The 22,281-nt window shown below is 36.6% G+C and overlaps 3 protein-coding genes across 3 annotated transcripts in view; 2 read left to right on the top strand and 1 right to left on the bottom strand.

Annotated features, from left to right (window-relative positions):
• The window catches only part of LOC144438170 (diphthine methyl ester synthase-like), a 7,099-nt gene extending 5,197 nt beyond the window's left edge, over positions 1-1,902 (top strand). Inside the window, exons 5-6 of the mRNA XM_078127206.1 lie at positions 970-1,076; positions 1,679-1,902. Coding sequence (XP_077983332.1) covers positions 970-1,076; positions 1,679-1,902 — 331 coding nt within the window. The remainder of the gene's footprint in view (positions 1-969; positions 1,077-1,678) is intronic.
• Positions 1-22,281, top strand: part of LOC144437867 (uncharacterized) — a 435,833-nt gene that overhangs the window by 377,635 nt on the left and 35,917 nt on the right. The gene's annotated exons all lie outside the window — the stretch shown is intronic.
• Positions 14,928-15,440, bottom strand: LOC144438309 (speriolin-like protein). The gene has a single exon (XM_078127372.1). It carries the CDS (start codon positions 15,414-15,416, stop codon positions 14,928-14,930), a length of 489 nt encoding a protein of 162 aa, XP_077983498.1. The 5' UTR covers positions 15,417-15,440.

Below are 22,281 nucleotides of genomic sequence, written 5' to 3'. Positions count from 1 at the left end.
AAATCATGTGAAATTTATGTGATGTTAAATCATGTTAAATCATGTTAAATCATGTAATGACTTGCCAGGACAGTAAGTTTATGAAAATAGCTTTGTTTCCTAAGAGTGATGTGTCCCTTTTAATACAAAGTCTATTAGATGTACTCATATGTTTGTATACTACATGTATGTGATTTCCTGTCTAATTTATATCTCTAAAAATGTAATACAATGTTTATTCATTAGTTTGTCACTGTTTGTTGGCCTGTTTGTGTCAGTCTATGTATCTGACTATTTGTCACTGTTTGTGGCAGTCTATGTATCTGACTATTTGTCACAGTGTCAGTCTATGTATCGGATTATATGTTGGCCTGTTTGTGTCAGTATCAGACTGTTTGTCTCTGTGTCAGTCGATGTATCTGACTGTTTGTTGGCCCGTTTGTGTCAGTCTATGTATTGGACTATTTGTCACTGTGTGTGTCAGTCTTGTATCTGACTATTTGTTCTTATATATGTTTTTTTTTTCTGTCTTTTATGTCTATTGAAAGCAGTTGAATTTTTTGAATACATAATTCTGTATATAGTTCCTTAGAACACTTTCAAACTGTGCACCTACATGTAGACTATGGAAGTCTTTACCATTGGATATATAACAATCATCAAATCTGAACACTTTCAAGAACAATTAATATGTATGTTCAAACAAGCATTGTGTGGATTGAGTACTGTAGTTATGGAGTCTGATGTGTTATAAATTATTTAGATTAGATTAGATTAGATTAGATTAGATTAGATTAGATTAGATTAGATTAGATCAGGGAGGTTATACCTATATAAGTGACTATGTCTGTTTCAGGTAACAGATATCTCATTAAAATAAATTAGAACCACAATACTTTTTACCGCGTATGTTAATTTTCCAACATCTCTCAGCTGTGTATGTACAGTGTGCTAGTGTACATTTGATTGTTTTATTTACTTCTTTTGTAGGGGTAAGAAAATCTATGAGCCACCTCGATACATGGCAGTTAGCCAAGCAGTGTCACAGCTATTGGAAATTATAGGGACAAAGAGATCACAGGGAGACCAACATTTAGGTGAGCATTTGTAGGATCAGGAAACATGTTCTTGTAACATTACGTTGTGAAGTTCACAATGTTGTACAGTGTACTATTATAGTATTATACATATTCTTCATCAGTGTCATGTCTTTTTATTTCCCAACGTTATCTTTTGTTTTTAACTTAGCCACAGACAAGTTGACATGATTACTATGATCAAAAGATGAGTAGTCTTCGATTCTTATGCCACAAGTAATTTCCAGTATTTTATGTTATGCTGAAGAAAAGGCCTTAGACTATCAATTTTCAGTTTGAGTCCATCTCAAATATTATTGTGATTATACAGTACAAAAGACAAATAGTTCATTATTTACCATAAAATTTATGTTTTTAAAACGATTTTTGTAACATCTGAATTTTTCTGTTTCTTTCAAAATGAAAATTTTTCATACAGATATGCAAGTTTTGACATTTTCATGAAAATCAAGAAACACTAAGTCTTCCAATTATGCACACTTTCAAGGGATGATGTCTATATGGTTGAAATACAATTTTCATTTGTTCTCCAATAAAACCTTACTTGATAATATTGAAAGATAGTCACTCACTTTTTCCCCTTTATTTCATTTTGTTATCAGCCTATACAGAAGATACAATTTGTGTTGGAGTAGCCAGAGTTGGAAGTGATGACCAAAAAATTGTCGCAGGGACCATGAAAGAGTTGGTTACCGTGGATATGGGTGCACCACTCCACTCATTGGTTATTGCAGGTCACATGCATCCCTTAGAAATGGACATGCTTAGTTTATTTGCAGTGAACAAGGAAAGTTTTAAGCAAAAGTCAAAAGTACATGCAGTATAGAAGATGTAATAAACAACATTTTATCGTCATTAAAATTTTCAAATTCTAACATCACCTGTGTTAAGTTATGGTCCTTTGAACTGCATGCATCAATCCTAATACTGTATGAATAAAGTTAGTTACCATGTTGAAGTTCAAGGTTTATCTAGAATGAGGGTGGGTAGGTCAGGGGGGGGGGGTTACCTATTACCAGCTGCAGAAAAAAAAAGTGTTAAATTACAAGATTAAATTTAATTTGCACACTTAGTGGTACATTTTTGACTGTCACTGCACATTATTACACTGTCCCATTCCTAGCTTGTAACTTAGTGGTACATTTTTGACTGTCACTGCACATTATTACACTGTCCCATTCCTAGCTTGTAACTTAGTGGTACATTTTTGACTGTCACTGTACATTATTACACTGTCCCATTCCTAGCTTGTAACTTAGTGGTACATTTTTGACTGTCACTGCACATTATTGCACACTTTGGTAGGTTAATTAAGTTACATCCCTTGATAGAACATATCATACATGCCTTTCAGTTGAGGGAATCTGTCAATATCCAAAAATGGTTGAGTGACAGTCTTGTAAATATCGTAATAACTGACCTTCCCTCCACAGCTGGCCAACTAAAAAGCTCTTATAACAATTAATATCTTGTAAGTGCAAAGACACAATGAAACTTGGAATAATGCCAATACTACATAATCTGCATAATATACATGACAATTTAGTTTGAAGACCTTCATTCGTATGGCAAAACGGCAAACCATATTTGTGATAAAAATGCATCATGTGCCTTTTACCTCTCACAGTTAGATACACGACAGTACAGGTATTTCCATCTCACATTATCAAAAGTGATCAAATTGTCCACAGTCCTTGACTTTCAATGATCATCATATTAATGTTCATGTTCAAGGTCAAATAGCCCAGATTTGTCAAAACCTAAACCTAAGTAATGGCTATATTTGCTATATTACAAATCAGCATGTTTTGCTTGACAGCTAAATGATAGCTGTACCTGTTTTATAAAATATTTCACATCTGGTAATTTAGCAGAAATTTGATTATGTTTTATACCAGTATGGTCAAATTTTAGCTTTCTTTGCCATGGTGAACTTGACCTTACGTTCACCTCCATCTGCCAAGTCAAGCAAGCAAACTTGATCTGATATATATAATTAATATATCTATGACTCTCCCAAATACCAAGTTTAGGTTCTACAATATATCTATGACTCCCCCAAATGCCAAGTTTAGGTTCTATAATAGCAAGCAATGGTATAGTATGATTTAGTAGGTTTAGTCCTTAGGGTGACCTGTGAACATGCAACAAAAATTGCCCCCAACTGTACCTACACAATCTAAGAGAGAGACATAGCCTCAACTGCCAATAATTTGTATATGTTACTCTTGAATGATGCAATGTGTGCCCATGGCATGGAGCTAACATGAACAATGCATAAGGAGCAAGTGCCAGACATGTATTTCTAGGCAACCACACATTACCAAAGTTGTGTAAATTACCAAACTTTCATGACTGTGTTAGGGGGAGGGTCAAGATTCGTTGAGCCAGTACGAAGGGGAGGGTCACAGTTTTTTGGACTGTGTCTTTGTGCAGCAAAATATCAAACAATCTTTCTGTGATGTCATCATCATCATCATCATCATCATCATCATCATCATCATCATCATCATCATCACCACCATCATCATCATCATCATCATCATCATCATCATCATCATCATCATCATCATCATCATCATCATCATCATCATCATCATCATCATCATCATCATCATAAAGGTGCCTCAAATGATTCTGTATTTTCATCTTGGCTTCCTAAAGTTACTTACAGGATAGATTGAAACTAGTTTTTAAGTGTCTCATACAATATTATATGCATTGCTGCCACACTTTCAACATCAATACTTTCCACATCTACTGGTATTGCTGTATGGTTCGGAGCAAAGCTCTGCAGAAGTCTACGACTGTTATCATCATGCATGAAGTCTTGTTGAGGATTTCTCTTGTTCCGTTTCTTACACTTGTGGCAGGATCTTATTCATAAAGAGTGCTCTCCTGGTGGTTGGACGAGGTATCCAGTCACCTTTAGGATGTTTCCAGGGCTTATTGACTTCAGCAACAGATTCATTGGGTGTAGGAATTACAGGTTTCTTGAACTAATTTCTAGCTACTTCTTTCTGTTACCGTCTAAACCTCCTCAGTTCAATTTGGGACAATCCTACCAAATGGCAAACAAATTAATACCGATTTTGTGTAGGCTGCCGCTAGGGGGCGATGTGATGAACTTGACGACTGAAAGATACAAATGTAAAACAACTTCATTGGCTTCCAGTATCTCATCGTATTGTTTTCAAACTTCTGCTCTTCACTTATAAAGCCCTAAATGGAATATCTCCACAATATCTCAAGAACTTAATTACACCTCGTTCTTCATTACGCACTCTTCGTTCATCGGATAAATGCCTTCTGCATACACCCAAATGGAATCTGGTTTCCTATGGTCGCCGCTCCTTCTCTTCAGCAGCTCCTGAACTTTGGAACTCTCTACCCCTGGACATTAAAACCTCTCCCAATGTTAACATTTTCAAAAGACGCTTGAAAACCCACATATTTCAGAGAGCTTTTTCATCTCCTTTCTAACTCTGAGCGCCACTGAACATTGTTTTCTTTGGATATTTGGCGCTATATAAATTTATTAGATAGATAGATAGATAGACAGCTTAGGTGATTTTCAATCCTGCAGTGGATTGCTCAATTTGGAATGGAAAATAAATAAGACCACACTATACTAAAAGGTAACTTTTCCCTTAGTCGATAAACGTGAATTATCAATTAAAGTTAATCAGTCTCGAAATACAAGTGATGACCAATAAATTATAACTGTAACACTTTTAAACAGTCAATATCTGTGTTTTTAGACGTTTCTTTGCATATATATTAGATATAAAAGGTACTTATAGTATTATATATACTACCAAGGAAACTTAACCATCTCTTGGTATTCATAACGCAAACCAACTATATGGGTATGATTCATAAACACGTAGATTTAGCATTACCTATAATAGAATGTTGAAGAAATCCCCTTTATAAATTATCTTAAATTATGTACAACGCTAGACATCAAACGTGTACACCAAAACTAACATAACACAATAGTTTATTGTATGTTTTGTAAATGATTCTGATCTCAGGGAGTAAATACAACATCGAATATAGATTATAATTGATTTAAAACTGGAGGAAATTATTCAGTTGTTGGAATAAAACTAACAGTATTTTCTTGTATCCCGGATTGTGAAAACTGCGACGTTAACATAGAGATATGGAAATCACAGTTACGTTTATGTCTGAACTTTTTATGGAACACATTTTACATTATTCTGTGATTATTACTTGCATAAATTAATAAACTTGCTAAATTGTATTGATCATGTGTTGAGGAGTCAATGGATATGGAATGGAAATTTATATAAAAGCTAGACAACAACAAATAAGTTTGAAACCGTGTTGAGTGATCGAGATATAGAACTGTCACTAATTTACTGTTAATCTGACAATCCTTTCAATTCAGGTCAACAGATGTATCGGTGATACCGAATTGTGTCTCCTACTATAAATGCACATTCGTTATAACGCACTGCAGGTACCGGTGAAGTCGCACTGATCTCATTTACATTTTGGGCTCCGACATTCCCTGTTATACCTAAGGTATGTGATTCAAACGGAGGAAACATCCTGACTTCTGCGTTCTGCACTTTCACAAATCGTGCCCCTTTTTCGTATTTGCATTTCGAAAGGAACGGTTTATCAGGGTACAGTGTGATATGAACTACTGTGTGTATGTTACATGTATATAAGTTTGTTATTGACACCAATTGTAACAAGTTTGTATCAAGTTCGTATATGGCAGATATTTACCATTTATCATTCTTTTAATAAAACAAATGGTTCATCATAATTTCCCTTTGACTTTAATTATCATTTCTAAGTCGTCCAGACTGGTAAAATATAATTAGGAATTGAAAGCATCACCAGAATGTATACATACACTTACTTTGGGGTATTTTAACCAACATATTTTGAAGATGTTATCATGAGCAACACAACATATCGGTAACTCAAATAGAGTATATACAAAAGTTAACCTCAATCTATTTGCTTTCAACAATTAGTACAAATGATCTAATCACGTGACAATAAGGAACAGTTATGCTTATCCTCAGTATTTCCAGAAGTTCGGGTGCCGTTTTAAGTCTCAGCGTGTGAGATTACATTTCAATAATGCTGCACAGATACCACATAGATTATTTGCACATCTTTTTTTTTTTTTTTTTTTTTTTTTTTTAAAGAGGATATCTTGACGTGTTCGATTCCGAAGTCCAAGTGTTCCGTCCACAAATCTTGTCCTAATCAACTTGAATGTTAACTTTCGTACTGTCTATTTTGGTCTGTAAGGGACGGCGCCGTGACAGAGCGCCCTCACACATCGGTCAACCCCTAAGAGATGACGTATCTGTCTACTCCACCTATCTTCAACCCCTCCATGGTGCAAAAACCTTAAGTTTACGTCAGATACTTCGGTCTGACTAGACAGCGATGATAATTTGGTAAAGGTAATTTTGTAACATTTAGAAGAACATCATCGCTATTGATATCATCAGACACAGTACATCAACTGTCAAAGAAAGAGATAGCGTTAAGAAGTATTTTTCAATCATCGAAACTTGGAATAGTTCTGAGCAGTTTGAGCAAACAATTTTTGCCATTACTTATCTCAACATCACGTTTTCAATAACATTGACAAAGCTCTCAAAACTTTGCCAAGAGTGAAATCCAATGGCAGAACTCATACATGGGACATGTGCAAGAACTCCATACAGCTAAGGGTAAGCATACGAGCCTCAACGAGGCATTGAAATTCATTGGAACAGTTAGACCAGTAATTCTTAATATCTTTGCACAGAAAGTAATGAGTTTTCATTCCCCCAATAATAATGAAACTGTACAGGTTCAACTACTATTAAAGCAATGCACCCGGATGCTCACCGTTATTTGCAAATTGTAAATATACTTTTTTATGTAGTAGACCTTGTGATGTTGAAAAGTTGGTAATACAGTTTGACGTAGACTAAAGGACATGTTATTTCTTTTACCAAGCCCAATCTTACAAGTCCATGTCTCCGAGTTGGCTCTACATTGTAGCTGGACCGAGTGTAGCTTCTGCAACAAACATTTTTACTATAGTTATATATTCATAGAATTATTATAACCATTGTCAAATATGATTGTGTCTCTATCACTGTCTGCTCCTTTGAATTTTCGTTCTGTGGAACTGTAAAGAAAATATATTTATGTGAAGATGTAAATGGACAACAACATTTTGTCATTTATTTTTGACAGTCAAAGTTGAATATTATATTGGAACTTCTTTAAATGTTTTCTATATTAATGAAATAATTATCGATGATATGGAGAATCATTCATACAAAGTAAGAAGAGTTAGTTTACGGTTATCAATAATTCACTCAGTTATGAAGACCTTATATATTATTTCAGTGTGTGTAATGAAAGGGGCAATGTTTCCGTCTAAGCTTTAGATTACATGTAGTTACGTCCTGGCGTACAGTATAGAGCGCCGCCAACGTTTGGCGTGAAATGAGCAAGTCAGAAGAACACAGTTGCCAACGGCAACAAAGTACGTTCTATCATGTGTATCACCTATTTTTCGTTCGATGACGATTCCAAAATTCGGTTGTGAGCGGAGACGATGAAAGCGGCAGCACGGTCCTCGCTAAAAATCACAGAAATTCACCAGTTTGTAAGTACCTGAATGCAAATTAAGCTTTCTCAATCTATTTATCGTAAGGAATTCGAAGATAGGAAAAGTAAAATATATTCCATGAAAAGGGTAATTATATGTTAAACTGCGGGCTAAGAGAAAACAACACCATGTGAGGGTTTTACTCAAGGAAAAAAACGGAATTGTAAAATTTGTATACAGGTATATATGTTGGGTTACTCCAAACGCTCTAAGTCTTCAAATATAAATCGGCACTAATCATAGACAACGGATAAATAATTAATAATTATCTCTATTAAGGTAACTATATTATTACCAATCATTCATCACTTAATAGTTTTATTGCTTGTGAAAAAAATCCATACTAACAGGTAGCAGAACTTATACGTTCTTTCAATGTTCGACGTCTCCCGCATGTTGGTGTTGTTACAGCACTATTTCCTTTTAGTATTTCTTCATCGCATTGCACCGTGTAAATGCATTCTTTACTCATCCATGTATGGTCTATCTACGTTACCTATAATGGTGTAAAAGTTAAGTATTGCACAGTTTTACCGACAACGTTTTTATTTTTTTGATTATAATTGTAATTGTCTGCAGACCTGAAATCGTTTCGATACTAATCTGGATAGGTGGTAAAGATCTATCCCAACGGTGGGTTAAGTGCTGGTAACCTCTGACCCTATATTTAAATACGAAATCTGGAATATTGAAATTTATGTTGTTAAAAGAAGATCAAATCTGGATAGGTGGTAAAGATCTGTTCCAACGGTGGGTTAAGTGCTGGTAACCTCTGACCCTATATTTAAATACGAAATCTGGAATATTGAAATTTATGCTGTTAAAAGAAGATGAAATCTGGATAGGTCTTAAAGATCAGTGCCAACGGTGGGTTAAGGGCTGGTAACCTCTGACCCTATATTTAAATACGAAATCCTGGAAAATTCAAATTCGTCCTGTCAAAAGAAGATGAAATCCGGATAGGTGGTAAAGATCTATCCCAACGGTGGGTTAAGTGCTGGTAACCTCTGACCCTATATTTAAATACGAAATCCTGGAATATTCAAATTTGTCCTGTCAAAAGAAGATGAAATCTGGATAGATGGTAAAGATCTATCCCAACGGTGGGGTAAGTGCTGGTAACCTCTGAACCCTATTTTATTTAAATACGAAATCTGGAATATTGAAATTATCCTGTTAAAAGAAGATGAAATCTGGATAGGTCTTAAAGATCAGTGCCAACGGTGGGTTAAGGGCTGGTAACCTCTGACCCTATATTTAAATACGAAATCCTGGAAAATTCAAATTTGTCCTGTCAATAGAAGATGAAATCTGGATAGATGGTAAAGATCTATCCCAACGATGGGTTAAGTGCTGGTAACCTCTGACCCTATATATGAATACGAAATCTGGAATATTTAAATTTATGCTGTTAAAAGCAGATGAAATCTGGATAGGTGGTAAAGATCTATCCCAACGGTGGTTTAAGTGGTGGTAACCTCTAACCCTATATTTAAATACGAAATCTGGAATATTGAAATTTATGCTGTTAAAAGAAGATGAAATCTGGATAGGTGGTAAAGATCTATCCCAACGGTGGGTTAAGTGCTGGTAACCTCTGACCCTATATTTAAATACGAAATCTGGAATATTGAAATTTATGCTGTTAAAAGAAGATGAAATCTGGATAGGTGGTAAAGATCTATCCCAACGGTGGGTTAAGTACTGTTAATCTCTGACCCTATATATAAATACGAAATCCTGGAATATTCAAATTTGTCCTGTCAAAAGAAGATGAAATCTGGATAGATGGTAAAGATCTATCCCAACGGTGGGGTAAGTGCTGGTAACCTCTGAACCCTATTTTATTAAATACGAAATCTGGAATATTGAAATTATCCTGTTAAAAGAAGATGAAATCTGGATAGGTCTTAAAGATCAGTGCCAACGGTGGGTTAAGTGCTGGTAACCTCTGACCCTATATATAAATACGAAATCTGGAATATTTAAATTCGTCCTGTCAAAGGAAGATGAAATCTGGATAGATGGTAAAGATCTATCCCAACGGTGGGTTAAGTGCTGGTAACCTCTGACCCTATATTTAAATACGAAATCCTGGAATATTCAAATTTGTCCTGTCAAAAGAAGATCAAATCTGGATAGGTGGTAAAGATCTATCCCAACGATGGGTTAAGTGCTGGTAACCTCTGACCCTATACATAAATACGAAATCTGGAATATTTAAATTTATGCTGTTAAAAGCAGATGAAATCTGGATAGGTGGTAAAGATCTATCCCAACGGTGGTTTAAGTGCTGGTAACCTCTGACCCTATATTTAAATACGAAATCTGGAATATTGAAATTTATGCTGTCAAAAGACGATGAAATCTGGATGGGTGGTAAAGATCTATCCCAACGGTGGGTTAAGTACTGTTAATCTCTGACCCTATATTTAAATACGAAACTCTGTTTTCATCATACCCCATTCATGTGTTGCTATAAGTTAATTCAATTTTGGTACGAAGGAAGGGTTGGTGAATCATTAGTCTTAAATTAGTATCTCAAGATTAAAGAATATATTTGTACTTCTGAATCAGTAAAGAATTTTTCATTTCATTTATTTCACATGTATTTTTCGGCATCCAAATTTAATCAGTAATAAAGACATCTCTGTTAACTTTTGAGCTACATTAATTATAAATATTGTTGTGATGTGTTTTATTGTATGTGTGTTGGTTATATGCACTGCTGATCACAAAAGAATAAAATGAAATAATGAAAGACATTGCGAAAGATAAGAATACATTTGCATTCTGTAATTTTGCATGCCATTATTCATACCACAATTATTGACTGTTACAAATTTCCAGGTAAAACATAGACTGAAATTCTGCCGTTGTAGGCGCTCTACTCACCCATTATTAGAGAGAGAGGGAGAGGGGAGAGAGAGAGAGAGAGAGAGAGAGAGAGAGAGAGAGAGAGAGAGAGAGAGAGAGAGAGAGAGAGAGAGAGAGAGAGAGAGAGAGAGAGAGAGAGAGAGAGAGAAAGAAAGAGAAAGAGAGACTTGGTTGAAAGCTTAGTCCTAGTGCAGGAGTACATTTTCGGACAGAATACAGAAAAGTTCAATGTTTAACAGGCAGTTTACCACCTTCTAAGTCTTTGCCAGCATATGCCTTTCCCGAAAGACCTAATAATTAGAGTGCTGTACCAACACAGAGACTGATTTTAAAACAGTTTCACGATTTGCCTTCATCATTCTGCCTGGGGTGATATGTGTAATATCAAATGCTCATATACATGTCATGTATAACATAATCGAGTAAACACATACCGGTACTACAGTGTAAAACTGCCAAGACCTCAGTTGCATAATATATACACCATGGCTATGTATTCCTTATTCATATAATCTAATCACATCCTTGCATACATAAACCAATTGTACGGGACATCCTGTAATATTTTTCATTATTTTGGCGAACAAAAATATGATACATAGTAAATGTATGAAATAGATTATGGCATGTATTTACAAGTTGAACTTAAATGTTTATTTTTTATAGTGTTGAAGTTGGTCATCTTGAGAACTTTTTTATATTCAAATGATCACCCAAGCATAGTGTACACAAATATAAACAGATCACTCCCCCCCCCCCCCATTTAAAAAACCCTCAGTCACTTCTATCCTCACATCCTGGTCATTTAGCCCCCTACTTTATCAGTAACCCACAATGCAACATTCACACAACTTACATTCAATTTAGAAATGAACAAGTTACACAAGTAAGGTTTTGTTGAGTTTAATTCAAGTCATGAACGAAATATTTCGTGAATCCCCCCCCCCTTCAGACCATTATAATTTTCAAAAAAGAAAACCCCGTAAATTCTGCTCGTTCCCTTATAAAAACACACAAATGGTCAAAACTGGCAATAGAAGATTGTCCCCGATATTGTTTTACAAGAGGAGATACTATTTTACGGTGTTCATCATAACGTTTAATCCGGACCCTCACTCACTCACTCACTCACTCACTCACTCACTCACTCACTCACTCACTCACTCACTCACTCACTCACTCACTCACTCACTCACTCACTCACTCACGCATGCACATGTACCTTACTTGGATTTTTAAAAAAATCCCCTGAAAGTGTTAGCACTTCGAGAATATAATGTGTACCGTTTTTGCAGCAAAATAACATTTTGAGATCTAACTTTGACTTTACACGATGCATTTATAATGATGACTGACATAGATATGCTAAGATTTGTCAACATATATTCTCAACATAATCCGTATTTAAAATGAGATTAGTCGCTTGATTTTAGGGGCCGGGCATTTTAACCGACTGAGGGGGGGGGGGGGGGTTACTACCCCCTTCAGCTCCGATGACCAAAGACAAAGTGAGCCCTCAATGAAGACAACATTTTCCAATTGCCAAAATGGACCTCCGACACTAAGCTTGTTAACCGAGATGTGTTTCAAATATTGTGAAATGGGTAAAATAACACGAGTTTCTAGAATGCTAGACAGCCTGCCTATTTGTGTCAACTGTTCATCTTGATTTCCATCCTATCCTAATTTTAGCAATACGTGACGTAACGGTGGACATAATAAAAAAAACATTGCGCGTCCACTACTTATGTATACTTTCAATTTGGTTTATCCCTCCATTTTTTTGTTAAGAAAACCATACCAGCCACATTTAGAATGTTCCCATGGCTTGACTTCAGCAACAGATTTGTTGGATGTAGGAATTACAGAGTTCGATTCTTAACCAGGTTTCTAGCCACTTCTCCCTGTTTGTGTCTGAACCTTCTGAGTTCAATTTGGGACAATCCTACCAAATGGCAAACAAATTAATATTTCAGTTAATTTGATGGCGATATAAGCTAAAATTAAACAAATAGATAACTCAGAAACCACCAATTCTAATTAATTTTAAAACTAAGTACAACAAATATGAAAAGAAAATCCTCATAATCCTCTAATGACTTGGTTGTTGGATCTGGAAATCTGTGTAACTACACCCATGCAGTTATTTTCCGGTTGAGCTTGACGTCAAAAATGCCGACCCTGCTGCAGCACTATTTCCTTATTTTCAGTGTATGGTATCCATCTTGGAACTTAAGCTCCGATGATTAGCATATATTCTTCCAAACCACTGGTGACGTCATCATAGTTGTTTTCTTTGTCGTTATTGTCAAATGTCTATTATCGTAGCTGAAATAGAGTTAATACAAATGGGAATATACATGATTTTACGAATCGGTCCGTATCCAAACATCAGCGCCCTCAACGACAACACGCTTTCGGCTTATACATATGTTATATGCCATGTATGGTTATTACCTGAGATCAACTCTTCGTTCGTCGTATCACCGTGTGTGCAGTTTCCGTAACGTGACACAAATCGTATTCTATTTGGCGATTGTGGCGAAGTTCTGTGTCATTATTTTGCAGGCCGACAGGCTGAACTGCGGGTCAATTTGCGGATCGTTCAAAACAACAATTATTTGTATAAAATGAACCAAAACAAATATAAGTTTACAAAAAAATAATGACAAATGAATACGTATACATGTAGTAAATAATCTGTAGGAGCACATTAAGTATCCACTCAATACTATGGTGATCATCCTCACTGTGATGATTGATTTTGAAATTGAAATTTATTCCCCACAACAAATAAACATACAGAAAACAAATAAATGATAACATCCAAAAGGAAAACGATTTCAAGTTGTGGGTGAGAGACTAGAAAATAGTTTTCGGAAAACTGATCGAGTCTAGCCATTCAATTTCAAAAACATCGAATTGTACATCACAAAAAAATGTGGCGACTGTGGTTGCTCAAATTAACACTGATTACTGATTTTAAGTAGTGACAATAATATAATACAGTACAGGGAGCTATGTTGTAACAATAATAGAGATATAATTATTGGATGTACTGATTATTCAATTATTCATTATTCAATTTCAAGATTGTGGCTGTTCCACCATTCCTTTCTGTTCCTCGGTGACGTAACCGTAGGGCCTAACAAAGTGTGTTGTGTCCTTGACATCTTACTGTGGGCAGGCTAATGTGTGGGAGCCGTTGTGTTAATAGTCAGACTAATTTGATTGTATAAGATAGATTTCAGTCATAAACTTGACTTGACTTGACTAGCGATGTGTCGTATTATATCGGAAGAACACCCGAGGTCTAGCAGCTAGACTAGCTAAGCTGCGGCAATGTGGTTTTCCCAGACGCTCGTTTGGGGAGGTCTCGTAGGCAGAGCCCCCAGCGGCGAGAGTCTGGGTAACCGAGACTATGCCAAGGCAATCACTCATCGAACCAGTCTCAAGAACCTACTCTACTGACAGAACTCTCATCCGGACTCCCTGACAGTGTAGTTGGAGTGACCAGTGACAATGGTGTTCAGTCCTTCAAGAGCCGTGTACACTAACATCTTTCAGCACCTTGAAGTAACACAAGATACGCTAACATACTCCCCTGAAGTAACTCAAGATACTCTAACATACTCCCCTGAAGTAACACAAGATACTCTAACATACTCCCCTGAAGTAACACAAGATACTCTAACATACTCCCCTGAAGTAACACTAGATACTCTAACATAACGTTTATTTATAAAGGGCTTTCTATCTGTTACGTATATATTCATTATGAGCTATTGTTCACTTTAGAATTTTATTTTAAAAATAAAATTATAAATAAATAAATAAATATATATGTATTACACCCAATCTGTGAAATACTGAATTGCGTAAACAATTTCACATATATATTTCTTTATATGTCCTTAGATGTTAAAAGAATTAAGAACTAAAATGCGTTCAAAAGTATAGAACAAAATTATCAGTAATATTGAAAAAAATAAGTAGTTTAAGAACTTTCACTTTCTTACATGAGTCTCACACGTTTCAATATATTGGGAGAAAGTTGACGGCTGCGCAGAAAAAATAAAGTCATGTTTAAAACACTACAAATTGTCAAACTATACTATTCGACACTTCCACGGTCATATTCAGAATCAACGGATGGCACATACTTGTATCAATGATAATTTATTTGTAACAAAACAAGACATGGAACTCGGTTCATTCAATTTTTTTCAGCAATTAACTTATTACAGATGATCTCAAGTTAACAGTTTTTATTATCGACATTGATCAAAATACATTTTGCAAGTGTGTCAATACAAAAGTAAAGGTTTGTTGTCCTGCGACGAGAGCGTTACTAAGCAACCCAATAGGCAAATCATATCTTGGTGTTCCTTCGGATGTAACTTTAAGTCGGCGATTAAGTCTAGCAAACTTGTTTCATTGTATGCACATTGTGTGGCATCATCTTTGCTTGGCCTGGAATCGAGCATACCGTATGAATTAATTATACGGATAATGACAGTAGGATGGTAATCGGTATCAAATCCGTGAATTTTTATTCTTTCAACGATCTGCTGAAATCTGTGTCTCAAAACGTTGCGTGTAACGTCATCAGCCCATTCAAGATTTACCATTTCTGGAATATTTAGGACAGTGTAACCATAGTAACGACGCCTACTGCAACCTTCGCCAAAGACGTAGGCAACAATGCGTCTGTCTAGTTGGAAGGCTATTTCCCCTACGAATTTCTCCTTCTGACCCTGTTTGTCGACATTGTCTAATCTCGGCAATGTTATCATTTTCTTTATGATATTCGAGGTAGTAATTTGGTATGGATCGTGTACACGTGATTGCTCTGATACATCACGTGGTTTCGAGGCGAGCGTCGGTGGTTTTGTAGAACTTATCGGAGGTTCTGCGTTTTCTGCTGAGTTTCCATCTCCGATGACTCTGCTCTCTTTGACTTTAAAGGGATAGTTACTCGTTGTAGTTTCATCTTCTTTTGAGTCCAAAGTGTTATCTTCCTTTCCTGATAAGTTAATGATAGGTTTATCTTCGCCTTCCTTATTATCTTCCGTGGAAATAGTCTCGTTACCATGACAATGGTCATCATCTTCCACTTCTTCAATCTTGGATTCCTTGACAATCTTCTGTGGAATGTCGTCTTTGCAAATATTACACTGGGTCATCAGTTCATGTCTATAGGTGCGTTGTTTTGGTTTCCGAGGTGTCGAAGTAATGGGATCACGTAGTTGTAAACGTAGCTGCTGTTCCCATTTTGACAGATTACCTACATCACATTCTTCTGTACCGACAATGCTCCTTACCTCGTCACAGGAGAGAGAACGCTTTGATCTATTACAACAACATTCACAGATAATTTCAGAGCTCGATTTTGATTTAACAACGGGATTTGTTTGATGTCCATGTTCAGCCACTTGCTCTTGTACCATGATTTGTTCAATTTCTTTCCGAAATAGCCTTTTCGGTTGAATCATATTCTTTTCAGTCCAAGTTGAATTTTCCTGTGGAGTCCCTGCAATTTATTATAAGATGATATTATTAGTAAAATAAACATTAATTGCAAAGCGGAACTGTAAATCACTAAATTCATGTTGTTCAGATACATCAAGTATGTACAGTTCAAGAATCTTAAAGGTACATGACAATGTCTGATGATCGCATTGAGCGTGAAACTCGGAGTAACAACTAAGCACCTCAAGTTCCAACCAACTTACTTTGATTATTCCCACCCTGCTTACCCAAGCATCGAGCACTCTATTCTACGAATTTGATACTATTTACTATGTATGTATGTATGTATGTATGTATGTATGTATGTATGTATGTATGTATGTATGTATGTATATGTGTGTGTGTGTATGTATGTATGTATGTATGTATGTATGTATGTATGTATGTATGTATGTCTCTCTATGTGTAGGTAGGTAGGTAGGTAGGTCGGTACGTGTACGTGCGTGCGTGCGTGCGTGCGTGCGCGTATGTATACATCACGTGTGTTGAAGAACGCCGCGGTTGGCTGTCTGGATTGATGATTGATAAGTACATGTATGCACGTCTGATCTTATGTTCGATATGACATTTCTATTTCACAAATATCTTTATGTAGAATGACAGGTTTCTTCCCAACACCGTGTCGTATTAGTGTTATCCCTTTTTCGCAAGAGAACACACAAGGTGTAAACACTTCTATTACATCTCTTCTGTAAACATTGTTCGACTGTCTTATAAGCATAACGAAACAAAACAAAACTTCCATACATACGAACGGATAAACAGTCACACAAACCACCATGAAATCAATTAATCACTCGGTGTAAGTCGTGTAAAAGGCACATGTCAGTCATAAACACATACTTTCCACTACGTATACATCTACCCTGCTTTTATAATGTTTTGCCTTTATAGTATATTGATTCTCCTTGGTGTTTATTGATAATAATTTATACATTGTAAAGTTCAAACTTGTGCATTCAAATTGACAGTCTATGTCTATTGTATATGGAATCCGTTTGACCTTCTGATCGTGAAAGCCTTCCACACTATACTCTATACAAAGTGACTCGGTTACTTAGTTTTGACTTATATACAACTTCTGGTATATATACTACGGTTTTTGTTGACGTTGGATTGGTGTGTGTGTGTGTGTGTGGGGGGGGGTCACCCTGTTTTTAAAATTGGCAGGGGGGGGGGTCATCCTGTTTTGAAAAAAAAATGGATGATGGGGGGGGGGGGGGTTCATTGTGTTTTGGATTTGGATGGAAGAAAAAAGCCACGAATCTACAGGTGCATGACCTGTGGATTTTTTCTTGTCCCTGTTTCCTACATATATTCTTTTAATATTACTTCATCCGGAGTGATACTCAAACATGACTATAAATATACATGTATTACCTCCTACATTAGTTACAGAACATGTCATATAAATATACTCGGGTGTTTCACAATCAATAGCCAATATGCTTCATATATTGCACTTTGGGGAAAAAGTTGAAAGTACCGTAATCGTAATCTTCCTAGTAGATAGTTTATAAAACAATTGTTCTATTCTTCAGTATGAAAGGATTAATACGCATTATATACTTTCTATTTCGGACACTACACATTACCGAAACTACAAATCACCACATCTCACCAGATTCCTGGCAGTTTCTATTATACATAGTAGGTATGAGCACCGAAGTTCTCGAACATACCAATGACTTTTCTATATCTGCAATAGTACACCCCTACCAATGATACAGCTATCTGATGTACTGACCTTTACTATAATGATATCGATGCCATGTAAGTTTTTTACCTAATTTGGTTGACTACATGGACCAGTCATTCCTAATTTGGTTGACTACATGGACCAGTCATTCCTAATTTGGTTGACTACATGGACCAGTCATTCCTAATTTGGTTGACTACATGGACCAGTCATTCCTAATTTGGTTGACTACATGGACCAGTCATTCCTAATTTGGTTGACTACATGGACCAGTCATTCCTAATTTGGCTGACTACATGGACCAGTCATTCCTAATTTGGTTGACTACATGGACCAGTCATTCCTAATTTGGTTGACTGCATGGACCAGTCATTCCTAATTTGGTTGACTACATGGACCAGTCATTCCTAATTTGGTTGACTACATGGACCAGTCATTCCTAATTTGGTTGACTGCATGGACCAGTCATTCCTAATTTGGTTGACTACATGGACCAGTCATTCCTAATTTGGTTGACTGCATGGACCAGTCATTCCTAATTTGGTTGACTGCATGGACCAGTCATTCCTAATTTGGTTGACTGCATGGACCAGTCATTCCTAATTTGGCTGACTGCATGGACCAGTCATTCCTAATTTGGCTGACTGCATGGACCAGTCATTCCTAATTTGGTTGACTGCATGGACCAGTCATTCCTAATTTGGCTGACTGCATGGACCAGTCATTCCTAATTTGGTTGACTACATGGACCAGTCATTCCTAATTTGGTTGACTACATGGACCAGTCATTCCTAATTTGGTTGACTACATGGACCAGTCATTCCTAATTTGGTTGACTGCATGGACCAGTCATTCCTAATTTGGCTGACTGCATGGACCAGTCATTCCTAATTTGGTTGACTGCATGGACCAGTCATTCCTAATTTGGCTGATTGCATGGACCAGTCATTCCTAATTTGGTTGACTGCATGGACCAGTCATTCCTAATTTGGCTGACTACATGGACCAGTCATTCCTAATTTGGTTGACTACATGGACCAGTCATTCCTAATTTGGTTGACTACATGGACCAGTCATTCCTAATTTGGTTGACTGCATGGACCAATCATTCCTAATTTGGCTGACTGCATGGACCAGTCATTCCTAATTTGGTTGACTGCATGGACCAGTCATTCCTAATTTGGTTGACTACATGGACCAGTCATTCCTAATTTGGTTGACTACATGGACCAGTCATTCCTAATTTGGTTGACTACATGGACCAGTCATTCCTAATTTGGTTGACTACATGGACCAGTCATTCCTCTTTATACTACAACCCATGTTTCTATTAATACCTTATATACCTACGTATTCTTCTATTTTTTTCTGATTAATTTATACTTTTCATGAGCGGGGGGGGGGGGGGGGGGGGTTGACTGGACACCCACTAGCTTTTCATTAGCTATCTTCCAGCACCCAGTCGCATTTGTCATTTTCATTATTTTCATTTCATTTTTTTTATTAATTTGTGTTATTGCGACCTTACACTAAACATTTTGATATGATACAATTACATTGAAGTGGCACAAGCTGAGTTTATGAGTTTTTTTAACTCAAGTGAAAATACTTAAATAAAACCACATTCCAGCATAATGTTAATGTTGATACATGTCTTCTGTAACATTACAATTGTCTTCTGGCATTGTTAGAACATATGATTGCATAGTAGCAATTCCTGAACAGTTTCTGATACGTACCATAAATTACGTCATCGGATCATTTATGAGTCATCAGGTTTGAGTTTAGTTAATTGCAAATGCTTCAGTAGGTACAATAATCTTAGTACAATCTTAAATATGCTGCTTGTATCCCTTTAGTGGCGCGGCAAAGTTCGACAAAGAACATCGAAATATGTTTGTCATTTTTTGTATAAGTTGATAGTTTCGTCTTCAGTGACAAACCATAGCATAGCAAAATTTTGTTTTGACTTAGGAAATAATAACAAAACAGTGTGCATAATCCTTCAATTGTGTACTTTTACCTGTGATCCATGACGTTAACAATGCTACGACAGTAGCCGTTCGTAGATCTGTGTTTGTTCGCAATAATTCCAACTGATGTCGTAAGAGATCGTTTTCAGCAACTAATTCTGCATTACTTTTCTTCCATCTGTCGCTTACATTTGATTGGTCATCCAGTTCTAAGTTATCCTTTTTTTCTTCTTGAAGTTCTTGTTGTACATCGTCCATTCTCCTGTATGATGGATGAACTGTTGTTTATAATGTGTGTCGTCAAATAAAAACTGACTGGTACCGTCACTGGGAGGTGGGTCACATTGTTTCTGCTGATCTTTCGTTCAAGGTTAATTGGACGGTCTTCGTTTAATAAAAAATGGATGTTCCGTAGAATATTTAATGACGTCACAAACGTGGCTCGAAACATTCGAATGTTCTCTCTCGCTCTCTCTGTAACACTGGGGGTAATAATCTTTCCGAGCGTCTCGAAATCGAAAGCATTCCAGACTGAACGCACTCTCCTTGTACAAATAGAAATACCACCTGTGGACAACAGTATTTCAGAACTAATAATTACTGTAAATAGATATGCCCAAAAAGAATTGTCAACTGGTCACTCAATCTACTACTTATGACGGTTACTGTTCTTTTCATTTAGTACTTTAGAGCAATTGTGCATGTGGGGCAAATGTAATTTGCCTGTTCACGATTGGTTCTGCAGTTGTCTTCACTTAGCAGCAATTAATGTAAGGAGGGTTAATTTAAGGAGGCTCTACAAACGCATAAAAAGATCGATGCGGGTGTATTTATGTGATTCGAATGCTAACCAGAAACAATTCTTTTTCGGGGTGGGGCATAATTATAATTGTTACTTTGATGTATAATGGGAATTGTGTTTAGAGTAAACTGTAAAGTGAGAACGCAGTTCTACACCTCTACACGGCATAGAGTAAACTGTAAAGTGAGAACGCAGTTCTACATCTCTACACGGCATAGAGTAAACTGTAAAGTAAGAACGCAGTTCTACATCTCTACACGGCATAGAGTAAACTGTAAAGTGAGAACGCAGTTCTACACCTCTAAACGGCATAAAGTAAACTGTAAAGTAAGAACGCAGTTCTACATCTCTACACGGCATAGAGTAAACTGTAAAGTGAGAACGCAGTTCTACACCTCTACATGGCATAGAGTAAACTGTAAAGTGAGAACGCAGTTCTACACCTCTACACGGCATAGAGTAAACTGTAAAGTGAAAACGCAGTTCTACATCTCTACACGGCATAGAGTAAACTGTAAAGTGAGAACGCAGTTCTACACCTCTACACGGCATAGAGTAAACTGTAAAGTGAAAACGCAGTTCTACATCTCTACACGGCATAGAGTAAACTGTAAAGTGAGAACGCAGTTCTACATCTCTACACGGCATAGAGTAAACTGTAAAGTGAGAACACAGTTCTACATCTCTACATGGCATAGAGTAAACTGTAAAGTGAGAACGCAGTTCTACACCTCTACATGGCATAGAGTAAACTGTAAAGTGAGAACGCAGTTCTACACCTCTACATGGCATAGAGTAAACTGTAAAGTGAGAACGCAGTTCTACATCTCCACACGGCATAGAGTAAACTGTAAAGTGAAAACGCAGTTCTACATCTCTACACGGCATAGAGTAAACTGTAAAGTGAGAACGCGGTCCACATCTCTACACGGCATAGAGTATACTGTAAAGTGAGAACACAGTTCTACATCTCTACACGGCATAGAGTAAACTGTAAAGTGAGAACACAGTTCTACATCTCTACACGGCATAGAGTAAACTGTAAAGTGAGAACACAGTTCTACATCTCTACATGGCATAGAGTAAACTGTAAAGTGAGAACGCAGTTCTACACCTCTACACGGCATAGAGTAAACTGTAAAGTGAGAACACAGTTCTACATCTCTACACGGCATAGAATAGTACTCAGGACAAGTGCACAAGCATTGTAACATTTTAATTCTCTAGTTAGCAAATTCAAATCTTATTTCCGTTGACGGTGCCGCGATACCAATCTATTTAGAGGGATATTTATCAAACTGACGGTTTGTTTCGTTGTGATCGTCCTAGATGCAACACACGTCCTTTTACAACTAAAACAGATAATGTGTTTAGTCCTAATAAAACATGGCCGTAAGGAATTAATTCACCTGTACTTCTAATGTTGTTTACTGTGGTATGTGTATGTAGGTTTAACTGTCAGACATCTTGGTGATATCTTTGCTGACCATCTGTGTTATACACAACAAGGAGGCAGATTCTCCAGTTTCTGTATATTTTGGATAACAATAGTAATAGTATTCTATTCCTACCACAGCAATTTGCAAGGTTTCTGGACATGTCAGTTTGTTTACCACTTCCATGACACTTTATTGACGACTATCTAGTCATACCTG

Source organism: Glandiceps talaboti, chromosome 7, assembly GCF_964340395.1.
Source record: "Glandiceps talaboti chromosome 7, keGlaTala1.1, whole genome shotgun sequence".
Taxonomy (NCBI): domain Eukaryota; kingdom Metazoa; phylum Hemichordata; class Enteropneusta; family Spengelidae; genus Glandiceps; species Glandiceps talaboti.
Note: the sequence above shows the minus strand (reverse complement) of the source record. Positions and strands in the feature narration are given on the sequence as shown.